Source organism: Mesoplodon mirus (genome assembly GCF_964341445.2).
Source record: "Mesoplodon mirus genome assembly, chromosome: 3".
Classification (NCBI taxonomy): Eukaryota; Metazoa; Chordata; class Mammalia; order Artiodactyla; family Ziphiidae; genus Mesoplodon; species Mesoplodon mirus.
Genome location: NC_138978.1, coordinates 128,882,632 through 128,895,074, shown reverse-complemented (window position 1 = coordinate 128,895,074; position 12,443 = coordinate 128,882,632). Strand labels below are relative to the sequence as shown.

Sequence of the window (12,443 nt, the reverse complement as noted above, 5' to 3'; positions counted from 1 at the left end):
CCTTTAGGCTCCTTTAGTTACTGACAGTTTCTCCTACCACCCTTGTTTTTTCACGACTTTGACATTTTGGGGAGTATTGGGCAGGTATTTTCTAGAATATTCAACATGGTTAGAATGAGGTTATGGATTTGGGGGAGGAACCCGACAGAGATGAAGTATCTATCATCTTTATCACATCATATTAAGGATATGTGCTATCAACATGATGTATTGATGATGTTAACCTTGATCATTTGGCCAGGTAATTTTTACCTGGTTTCTCTTTCCCACCCCTCCTCCCCCTTTCCACATTCTTCTCTTTAAAGTATGTCACTAAGCAAAGCCTATATTCAAAGGGGAAGGAGTTAAACTCTTCTCCTGGAGAAGGTCGTAATGACAAATTATTTGGAATGCCTCTGTACTGGGAGATGTGTCTCTTCTCCCCCATTTATTTATGTATTCACTTATTCATTTATTTATATTAAAACGTTTTTGACTATATAAATAACGACTGCTCAAGAAACTTGATTTCTTCTGCATTTCGAGGACGTCCTGACCACCATTCACCTTTACCTCACAGCTCAAAAGGCACGACAACTCTGGGAGTTTCTTTCCGGCGGAGGTTCACCATTAACTGTATGCCGCATCACCAAGGGGGTCCCGGAGGTGACGGGCACCGAGGCGGTGGAGGCGGGGCCTACGACAGAGGGCGGACCCCAGACTCCGTGTCCACCCTCCACCTCCATATGGCTCTGCAGACATCCCCTAGGACAACGTGCTTCGAAAACCAAAAAAAAGGGGCGGTTTCGGTGCCGGAACCGCTCTCAGCCGTCAGAAGGTTTTCGTGAGCTCTCTCTTTGCGAAGCTCCCTACAACCTTCGGGAGAGCGAAAAGATGCGACGCCTGGGGCAGTCAGAACTATGCAGGACCAACAACGGGGCGGAGGATGGGCCGCCGCCTGCTGCCGCCAGCCCCGCAAGCACACAGGTCTCGCGAGCCAAGGCCGCCAGCAGCAGCGCGGCGTACACCCCAGAGGAGGAGGAGGAGGAGGAGGAGGAGGAGGAATAGTGGCGCCGCCGACAAAAGGCGGTGTGGGCGGGGCCTTGGCGCAGCGGCGCGCGCGGGCCTTCGGGAAAGCGGCGCGCAAGCAGCGGAGACCGCAGTGGCCGCGGAGGAGGTGGTTGCTGCGTCGGGTCCTGGGTTCGCTGCTTGAGGCGCAGGCGCCGCGGACTCAGCCCGTCCTGGTCCTTGCATCGCCGTGGGCTCGTAATGGCGACCCAGCAGAGGCCTTTCCACCTGGTGGTGTTCGGCGCTTCTGGCTTTACCGGCCAGTTCGTGACCGAGGAGGTGGCCCGGGAGCAGGTGTCCCCGGAGCGGAGCTCCCGCCTGCCCTGGGCTGTGGCGGGCCGTTCTCGGGAGAAGCTGCAGCGAGTCCTGGAGAGGGCTGCCATGAAGCTGGGTAAAGGGGGCGACTGGGACGGGGCCCCGGGACCCCGGTCTCGGCCCCACCGCCGCGGCTCTCGTCCCCAAGCCCCCTTCTCCCGGCTGAGGGGTTTCAGTCGCCTGAAATGAGAGGTTCTCTCCCTGGGTGCCCCTCGAGCTCCCCAACCCTGTTAGCGGCCAGGAGGAGGAGCACGGGGCTCCTGATAGCGTCAGAGCTTCGTTCCGTTCCCTAAACAAAAGAGAGAGAGAGAGAGAGAGACATACCCCCCTTGAATTTCTCCCATAGTTAGGGAATCCCCACTGGCGAAATGGGAACTTTAGTTTTTCCTTTCTCTGCTCCGTCCCCTTCTAGAGCGGGGGAAACCTGGTGGGCCTGGAAGCCTCTTGATGTTTGATCGGGTACAAAAGTAGAGCACTGGTTTCTTCAGGATGGTCTGTGCTCTCCCTTTGCCTTGTGTTTTGGAGATGGGAGAGGAAGCTTAGGAGTTTTACGGAGAACGTTGCTGTGGCTTTACTTTTTAATTTAATTTTTACTTGTAGTCGCACTCTTCATCCAAAAAAATTTTTTTGGTGTTTTTGTTTCGGCCGTTTACTTACTCTTTCGGCATTCATTCAGCCTGTTTTTATTGAGTGGTCTTTTTAATGTCAGGTGCTAGTCTAAACGCTGGGGATACAGATGTGGCGGAGAGAGAGACACACACACACACACACACACACACACACACACACACACACACACCCCTACCGAGAGAGACGCGCGCGCGCGCACACACACACACACACACACACACACACACACCCATGTTCCCCGTGGTGGGAACATCTAATTACGAGTCAGTCGCCTTTTAACTTTGACTCAGTTTTCCACCCTATTGCCCTGTCATAGCCCTGGTTTTTTTTTGTTTTTTTTTTTTTTCTTTGCGGTACGCGGGCCTGCCACTGCTGTGGCCTCTCCCTTGCGGAGCACAGGCTCCGGACGCGCAGGCTCAGCGGCCATGGCCCACGGGCCCAGACGCTCCGTGGCGTGTGGGATCCTCCCGGACCGGGGCACGAACCTGTGTCCCCTGCATCGGCAGGCGGACTCTCAACCACTGCGCCACCAGGGAAGCCCTCAGAGCCCTGTTTTTGGAACCTGTTTTTGGAACCTGTTTTGTTTGTGGTTGGTACAGAAGATACCATGTAGGCTGGACTCTCCTACAGCTCTCCTGCTTGCCACTCCCAAGTACAGAATCTTGACCAAAGAGCTTTTTGGTCTTTTTTTAATTTTCCAAGAGAAATACTTTCACGACTAAAATATATGCTTCCCTTCTTTTCTGTTCAACGAGACTGTACAGGTATAGCCTAGTTGCCTACCATTTGTAGTGCCCAGATCAGGTTATTGCAGGAAATACACCTTGAGCCATGAAACCTGCGTTACTCTATTGATTCAGTTTATTCCAGTTATTTCCTTATTATGAACTTGAGTGTTCTTCCCTAGACTGTTTTGTTTACCTCAGTCCTCTTGTTTCATTATGTTGATGTTAACTCTCCTCCTCATAATTTTATCGTATGTAGTTGTTTAATCGTTGATGAGAAACTGCTTTTATAGTATAATCGTATAATTCTTCCTGGAGAGGAGGTCAGGAAAATCGTCTTCTCAGTATCTGAAAACTTGTAAAATTGTCATTTTGCATAGAGTTGTCATTTACACATTCCTTATCTTAGATTTTCTTTTAAAGGTTAGTAATGTGTTTTATTAACTCTTAGTTTTAACTCCATTTTCCTCATAGTCTTTTCCGTATTTTTAATTACCTGGTTAAGAACAGTTTTGTCCTTTGTTTGAGAGGGAGAATTAGCTTTTAGTATGTTTAGTAAATTTGCCGTCAGTGGTTATTATGAAAAGGAGGGCTGGGTGATCTAATACTGTATCGGGATTTGCTTAAAACAATGTATTTCTTATTTTAGGAAGGCCGACACTGTCATCTGAAGTTGGAATAATAATTTGTGATATCACTAATCCAGCCTCACTTGATGAAATGGCTAAACAGGCAACAGTTGTCCTCAACTGTGTAGGACCAGTAAGTAATCTGCCCTTCTTTGAATCAGAACAAACAATCTATTCATTTCTAGCAGAATCTGGTATTTTATATTCCAGAGAAACATAAGGGCAGAGGACAGAAGAATTGATTCAGGGCCTTAACCCCGTATGGGGAGTTTTTACTTCTCATGAGAAGCAAATGGATATGACCAAAGTCTCCTGAGAGAGAGAGTGACACTAGACTCCAGGAATGTGTGCTGGTTTATTTAGTGGTTACAGCTGTAATTGCCAAACTTTTTTTTGTGCTGCATGCCCCTTAACTAAAGAAGTTTGAGCATGTACCCATAATTTACTTTATTTGTTTTTAAATTACATTCTGTATTACTGTACCAGTACATATGTTAACGCATGTACAAAGAAGATATTAAAAAAGGATTTGTTCATTTATTCAATAAATGTTTATTGAGTGTTTATTATATGTACACTGAACTAGTCTACGGACATAATGGTGAATAAAACAGAAAACCCCTCATGGAGCTTACAGTCCAGTGGGGAGACAGAAAAATAATGTTATAATAGTAAGTGACAGGTGCTCTGAAGAAAAATAAAACAGGGAAGGGAGATAAAAAGATTGGCACACCAGTCTCTATTAGATGGATGGTCAGGGAAGGTCTCTGTGAGGAACTGAAATTTGCATAGGAACCTGAATGCAGTGAGGGAGTAAATCCTGTGAGTATTTGAGGAGAGGGTGTTCCAGCAAAGAGCAAACAGAGAGGTCCTGAGATGAGCATGTGCTTGGCCTGACTGAGGGATGTGAGAGAGGCCAGCGTGGTTGGGCGTGAGCAGGGCAGAGAGGTGGGGAGTTAGCTTGGAGAGGTACCTAGGAACTAGGTGGTTAGGTCTGCAAGGTCAAGATCAGGGTTTGGGTTTCCTTTTAAATATGAAAGAGCCATTGAATGGTTAAAAGCAAGGGCATGATTTGATTTACGTATTTGAAGTTCTTTGGCTTCTGAGAGGAAAAATAGATGGTAGGGAACTAACAGTGGAATGGGCCAAGCAAGCCAATCACAGGGTAGGAGTGTTAGAGGTGGTGAGAAGTGGTTGAAAGCGGATATATTGAAAGGAGAACCTCTAGCTGCTGCTCTTGGATTGGATGTGAAAGAGACACTTGTGGTCTGTGTAACAGGGTGAATGTTGGTGACATTTATGGACCTGAGGAAGCTTTCTCAATTGTCAAAACACTTGAAAACTAAACATCTAGAAAATTGCTGATAATTTCATCAAATGAAACCAGAAAGGTTTTTGATTGTCATCAAATGAAATGTATTTCGATTGTTTATTTCAATTTATTTCATTAACTAGTTTAGAATGTCGTCTGTAGTTCGTTTCTTGAATCACTGTCTTATATACATCCTCAGCCAGCTTGTCCCTCCCTCCGAAGTGCTCTGGAGAAACCCCAGCCCTGGTTATTCCAGCTTGCTGCTTACTCTACCTGAATATGTATAACATGTGTAACTTACTCTACCTGAACATGTGTAACATTTAAAGTGGGACAAGTCCCACTTTAAATGTGTGGTTACAAACCTCACATGCAGCCTCAGTACCTCCAGCAATTCTAATCTATTTTCCTAGGCTATTTTCTGTCCTACTCACTGAAGCAGCAGTTTTATAACTTCTTTTTTCTCATACTTTTAGCATCCCACCCCTTTCTTCCTTCTTCCTCACTCTTACCTCATGATTTTCTTCCTTCCTTCCTTCTTTCTTTTCTCCCTCCCTCCCTGCCTTTCTTTCCTTTTTTTTTTGAACTATGAACATACAAGCTGTCAGAAGAGAATTCATACCACCGGATCTTCCTATCTGCATTGTATCCTGACTCTGCCTTATCTCCTTTTACAGGGAAAAACTACCCCTGCTTCTCATGGACACGGTATTCAAAGACTTTATATTTACAGGTTCACAGTTACACATATTCTTATTCTCATCAAATTTTGCCTCTTGATTGGATTATTTTCTCAACATACAAATATGGGATTATATCTCCCATTTAAAGAAAAACTTCTCTGAATTCTGCATGCTCCTCTAACTACTCCCATTTTTCTGTGCCCCTTTTTAGCAAAACTTGAAAGAGTTTGTCTTAGTTACTGTCTCCACTCCCTCACCTCCTCCTCTATCTAGTCTTGTCAGGCTTTTATCCATACTCCTTAAATGAAACTTCTCTGCCAGCATCCCCATCCTGTCAAATCCAGTCGTCAGTTCTCAGTCCTCATCTTAATCAGACCTCTCAGCATTTGTGACAATTGATCATTTTTTCCTTTCTTCACTTGGTATCTGAATTCTTGCCCTCTCCTAGTTTTCTTTTTCTCTACCACCTTTGTCTCGGTCTCCTCTGTTCGATCTTTTTATCCTCCTGTGAATGCCAGAGGCATCAGAGCTTAAGCCTTAGAAACTCTTTTCTGTTTATATTCCCTGGACCATTTTTTAATATTATTATTATTGTGGTAAAATATACATAACACAAAATTTAACATTTTAACCATTTTTAAGTATACACTTCAATGACATTAAGTACATTCACAATCTTATATAACTGTCACCTCTTTATTTCCAGAACGTTTTCACCATCCCAAACAGAAACTGTAACTGGGCCAGTAGTTTTTAAACTTTGTGAAATCAGTTCAGTAGGTTAAGACTAGGCATTGAAAAGAAAAATCAGATAAACTGAAATAGAAAATAGGGTGAATTACACATAATACAGGTACGTACTGGTTCATGAAGCTTTTGTGTCATATATTTGTGTGTGGAGCTACTATGTGAAATGAATTTCTTAGGGTGGGTTGTAGTCAGAAAGAATTGAAAGCCATGGCTTTCAATACCATCTGTTTCCTGATGATGCCTATATTAATTTATTTCCACTGAGGAACTACACCTTAAACTCCAGACTGGTGGATTGAATTACCTTCTGGATGTTTCCAGTTGGATGGTTTATAGGCATCTCTATCTTTTTGCCCCCAAAACATGTTCCTTCCTAAGCTCTACTTGGAAGGTCGTTTTCACTTTGTAATATGGATTATACTCCCAGGGGTAGACTCCAGTTTACCAGTTTTGGTGTCATAATTTGTTTCTTTGAAGGTATTTTTTTTACCCATTTCTCTATTTTGTGAGGGTCTCTTTAGTGAGAGGTAAATGATAGCTGTAAAACTAGTCAGGCATATGTAAACAAATATTATGTCCAAATATACAGAAAATGACTGAATGCTTTTTTTTTTTTTTTTTTTTTTTTAAACGGTATGCAGGCCTCTCACTGTTGTGGCCTCTCTCATTGCGGAGCACAGGCTCCGGACGCGCAGGCTCAGCGGCCATGGCTCACGGGCCCAGCTGCTCCATGGCGTGTGGGATCCTCCCGGACCCGGGCACGAACCCGTGTCCCCTGCATCAGTAGGCGGACTCTCAACCACTGTGCCACCAGGGAAGCCCCCCTGAATGAATACTTTTAAGCATTATTCTTTATTGTCTCCTGTGCTAGGAAGTGCAGGGGGAAAAACTGCTGTTGAGAGAAAGATGATGAATCTGATTTTGGATGCGTTGAAACTGAGGTGTCTGCTAGATATTTTTGAATTAAGATAGGAAATGCATACTATATAGTGGAATTATTTTTTTAAGCAAGTGAAGAAGTCAGGGTGAAGAGGAAATAGAGGAGAGAAAAAGAAGCCAAAGTGAAATTTGTTTTGCCCCATGTCCTGTGCTCTTGCGGGTCCTGAAGTTTATAACAGAAGCCACAGATGAGGCAGCCTCATCAGTGAGCAGCTCTGGAGATAGGAGTTGGATGTCATCAGCATACATGTTGTAGTTGAAATCCAGAAAGTTGGTGAGATTTTCCAGGGAAAGTGTCTAGGGAGGTGATTCTCCACCTCTAACGTACGTAAGAGTCACCAGTGAGGCTCATTTAAAATGCAGGTTACTGCAGTCTACCCCAGAAAACTTATTACTGGAGGGAGTTGGGGTGGGTCTGAGTAACCAGCATGTTTAACGAGCGACCCAGCTGATTCTGACCCAGGTGAACTACGGGACAACTTGAGGTATTCGGGGGTAAAATAACCAGGAGGCCAAGGAAATTGCTAAGTGAGCTTCAAATGGATATATGTAAAGATTACCCAAGATGATCCATTGGGTACAGAAAGTAAATAGAGCTTTGACTTGTACTTATTTTAATTTCAACTTTATGTCCATTTTATGTATGTTTAAAGTGTATATTTTATTAGTATAGTAGTCCATGTATGTCATTTGTAAATAAATTCATACAGTTTAGTAGATGATGGATTTAGAATGTGAACTTGGGTCCTGCTGCCTTGAAAGCCCTTGTTTGTTCCGTTGTACTACGTTGCCTCAGAAGTTAAGTGCTTCAGTAATTTTGCACGGTTGATGAATAGCAGAGGATGAAGTAAAACTTAAACACACTTTTCTAGTCCTGTAATTCCAGTGTCATTTGCTGCTTTTAAGAAGGGGGAGGAGGATGTGGAGATGAGGCTGTGGAGTCAGGTAGAGAGGAGCCTACGTGACCCACTTGAAAAGGTCAATCCCCGTAGTGCCCTGTCTTTTCTTTAAAGTGTCCCTTTACCTGTTTCTTGAAGGCTAGAAGAAGCAGACCATCTCCTTTCTCCATCTTGTGCTGTGAGGAATGAGAGGAGCAGAGTTTATGCTTCCGCTTACCCTTCCCTCACAAAGGGAAAAGTCGTCATGCTTCCTTTGAAATGGGGCTGACTCTGATGTATGAACTCTTATATAAAAGATTTTAGATTTAATTCCTTGAGTTTGAGCAACAAATAGTCCGGGAGATCCAAAACCATACGGGCTCAGAATAGCTACTTTGTACAATATTAAACTTATCCCCTCCAAACCTCTTTGTCCTTTCTTTATTTTGCTAATACTGCCATTAGTTGTTGGTCCCCATGTCTAGTAATCAGGAAGTCCAGTCATTTCTGTCTTTTAAGTATATCTCACTCTTAGTATATCCTTCCACTTCCTTAGTTTTGTCCTTCATTTCTTACCTGCCATCAGTTTTGTTTTCCAATACTACAGGCAGAGTGATACATCTGTGTTCTAAACGTTCCACCACTGTCCTGTTTAAAATACTCTAGGAGGGCTCAGCAATGCAGAAAAGATAAAGCTCAATCTTGATAACATGGCACTCAGGGTCGTTCCTGATCTGGCCCAAGTGTTTCTTTCCAGACTCATCTCTTACCATTTCCCTCTCCACTACTCTGTGCTTCAGGTACCCTGAGCATCACCCTATTTTACACTTTTACATATAATTTTTCCTTTATTTGGATTTTCTTTTTCCTGGCAAATCCTTACCGTTCTTCAGAATTCAACTCAAATGAGTCACTTCTTTTATAAAACTTCCGACTTTGTCTTCAGTTAGAGGTAATTCCATCATGCTTTTATTTACACTGTGAGAGTCAGTAAATTGCAGTTACGTTATTTTCTCATTTTTTCATTAGGCTACTTTATTAATATTTGATTTCTTAATAGTGAAGACTGTACTTCCAACACTCAGTGGTATTCCTTCATTTAAGCTTGCTAAGTAAGAGTAAACTGTTGGTTTTCTTTATTCTCCCAGTACCGATTTTATGGAGAACCTGTAGTAAAAGCATGTGTTGAAAATGGAACTAGCTGTATTGACATCTGTGGAGAACCTCAGGTATGTAAAATGGAAAAGAAGGAACAAAATTAACAATACAACTTTCTGTTAAAGTGAAAAATATTTAGTGTAATTTTGCAGACAGATTTTAGAAGGTGATGACTCCGTAGCATTTAGAGATGGTATTTCATTGAAAGCATGAAGGAGAGCATGATGGTAAGGTCTTAGCTTCAGTTTTCTTGAATTTTTCTTCCCTACATCCTGATTTCTTCCATGGCCTTTGTGTATAGGATGTGTTGATTTTTATTGCTGCTGCATGCTGTAAACAGAATTAATTAAAATAAAACTTGCTCAGAGTCATGCAACCATTAAGTAGAAAAACTAGAACTTGCATTGAGGTTTGCCTGAATTAACACTGCAGGAAGTGGAGTGTTAATAAGCACTGAGCTACACTAGCTAATTATAACTGTAACCTCATATGTCCCTATAGTCTCTGCTGAGTACCATCATCAGTGTGCCAGTATATACATACTTAGAGCTTATCAGTTGGTGATGTATATTGGAAAGTGTTAAGAAAGTGTAAATTACCAAGACTGATAAAAGAAGAGGTAGGAAATATGAATGTAAAAGAAACTGATTCCTATCTTATTTAAAAGATTCTAGAGCAAAGAAAATGGTGGAAAGCTTCTAAGTTATCTTATAAAGTACCATGAACGTGGCATCAAAACCTAGTAATGAGCCAGAATATATATAAGTCAAAAATACAAATTTAAATAACCCAATTTAAAATGGGCAGAGGGAAGAAAAGAGGCAAATCACCTGTGCAGAATTCCACATAATTCACATAACTACTGTGTCCTCGAGGAGGGGGAGCTTCACTCCTCCCTCTTTATGTGTGGGCTGCACAGTCACTGCCTTCCAGTGAGTACAGTATGGAAGGGGGGTGGGGAGAAGAACTTTACAGTGGAGACACCAGACAAACGCCGCCTCAGCCAGGTGTTCAGAGTCAACATCACCAGTGAGAAATTATGTTGATAGTATGTACTCTTTTTTGTTTTTTAATGATTTACAATATTGTGTTAGTTTCAGATGTACAGCAAAGTGTTTCAGCTATATATATATATATTTTCAGATCTTTTTCCATTATAGGGTGTTACAAGATACTGAATATAGTTCCCTGTGCCATACAGTAAATCCTTGTTGTTTATTTTATACATAGTGGTGTGTATCTTTTAATCCCATACTCCTAATTTATCAATCTCTCCCTCCCTCCCACTTTGGTAACCATAAGTTTATTTTCTATGTCTGTGAGATAGTATTTACTCTTGATATGACATCAGGAAATGGCACTTTACCCCGTCTTCCTCCCCAAAACCTGTAACTCTAGTGTATTCATGAGAAAATCATGCGAGGGGCATTCTACAAAGTACCTGACCACTACTGTAAAGGTCATCAAAACCCAGGAAAGTCTGAGAAACCATCACAGCCAGTGGAGCCTAAGGAGACATGACAACTAAATGTAGTATGGTATCCTGAATGGGATCCTGGACAGAAGAAGGACATTAGATAAAAACTGAGGAAACCTGAACAAAATAGGGACTTTAGTTAGTAATAATGTATCAATATTGGTTCATTAATTATAATAATAAATGTTAATGTAAAAGATGTAATGATAAGGTTAACTGAGTGTGGAGTACCTAGGAACTCTCTAGTACTCAATCTTTTTCTGTAAATCTAAAACTGTTTTTTAAAAAAAACAGGCATAGAATTTGAACAGAAGTTATTCCCTTCTTGCGTTCCCTCCTTTCCTACCACTTTCTACTTACATATGTGCACAGATACATGTCTGTAATGATGTTCATCTGGAAGTTGTGATTCGGGGTAACTTTTTTTTGTTTTCTTTGTATTTTTCTATATTAATTTTTCATAATAGGTATTGCTTTTGCATTTAAAAGTCATTCTAAAAAATGAATTAAGTCAGATCTACATACCTCTCACACCACCTGGAACATATGTTTGCTGAGTATGTTTGCTGAGTAAGTGCCAACTATTTGACACTTAATATTTTACTGCAGAGCCATCTTGGTTAGCATTTTCACAGTTTAATTGCTTTGTTTTTAAAGGTAAATCATTTAATTTTGGTCTAGATGTTTCTCTGTAGCTCTGATTCAGATCTTTTGTCTTGAATCTTTAGTTTCTGGAACTAATGTATTGGAAGTATCATGAGAAAGCTGCAGAAAAAGGGGCTTATATCATTGGAAGCAGTGGCTTTGACTCCATTCCAGCAGATCTGGGAGTAATATATACCAGAAATAAAATGAATGGTAATTATTGATCAAGAAGCAATAATGGAATTTAAAATAGAGGTGTTTCATGTTTGTAATTGTGGTGAACTAAAATCTTCTTGAGAAAAGAAACAGAACTATTAATGGGTAGTATTAAAACACATACTTTGTTTTTAATATAGCTGTACTTGTTAGAAAATGATATTGACACTTGTTTTTTGAGGTATGGATAGTACTATAAGTGTTCTAAAGGAAGGAATTCTCCATTAGAATTTAGTTGTGGTTATAGCTATAAAATTTCTGGAAAAAAATTTTTGGCAGGCATTATAAATTCAAACTTGCTTTGTTTAGGAATTAATACATCTTAAAGTATAATTTATACACATACTATAATTGGAAAGTTTTAATTTTTTTTAACGAACAAAGCTAGAAAGTATTGAACAAGGTTTTTGACATCTTTTTTAGCTCATTTATAAAATGGAGACAATAAGAATGGAAAAAAATCACTATTATAGTAAAACAGTGGAATGTTATACATATATAAAAAGTGTCCCTTTATAAAATGACCTGAAGCAAATAAGTCCAGTTCTATATAAACCATTCTAGAGCTTAAAACTATGGAAAGTGTTCCAGTTTATATTAGAAAGGTAACTCTGAAACCAAAGCTCAACAAAGGTAATATGCATGCCCGCCATTTATTGATTTTAGATTTTTAGAAATTGAGGAATAGAATACTTTCTTAACACAGTGAATGTCAGAAAGTAGTAGCCAACATCATACTTAATGATGAAACGCTGGAACCATTCCCAATAAAGAGAAGGGCATGAGTTGAACATCTTTAAAATATTTATTTAGTTTTAACCCATGGATCTGGTATATTTCCAATTATTAAAAAACTTACTAAAAAAATCTCCATTTACTGAAAAAGTTTAGAGTATTTTTCATGGTGGTCCTACATGTTTCTTATTGAGGTTATTCTTAAATATTTAATAGTTGCTATTTTGAATAGGTCCTTTTTTATTTTTAAGGGAGAAATATTACTTTAAGATTTATTTTAGAACTTTTTTTCAGACACTGAGAC

The 12,443-nt window shown here is 40.7% G+C and overlaps 1 protein-coding gene across 1 annotated transcript in view; it reads left to right on the top strand.

Moving 5' to 3' along the window:
• Nucleotides 1-1,108: 1,108 nt before the first annotated feature.
• SCCPDH (saccharopine dehydrogenase (putative)) overlaps nucleotides 1,109-12,443 on the top strand; it is a 38,550-nt gene continuing 27,215 nt past the window's right edge. Inside the window, exons 1-4 of the mRNA XM_082615002.1 lie at nucleotides 1,109-1,438; nucleotides 3,367-3,479; nucleotides 9,057-9,137; nucleotides 11,272-11,401. Of these exons, the coding sequence (XP_082471128.1) occupies nucleotides 1,249-1,438; nucleotides 3,367-3,479; nucleotides 9,057-9,137; nucleotides 11,272-11,401 (514 nt within the window). The 5' untranslated portion in view covers nucleotides 1,109-1,248. The remainder of the gene's footprint in view (nucleotides 1,439-3,366; nucleotides 3,480-9,056; nucleotides 9,138-11,271; nucleotides 11,402-12,443) is intronic.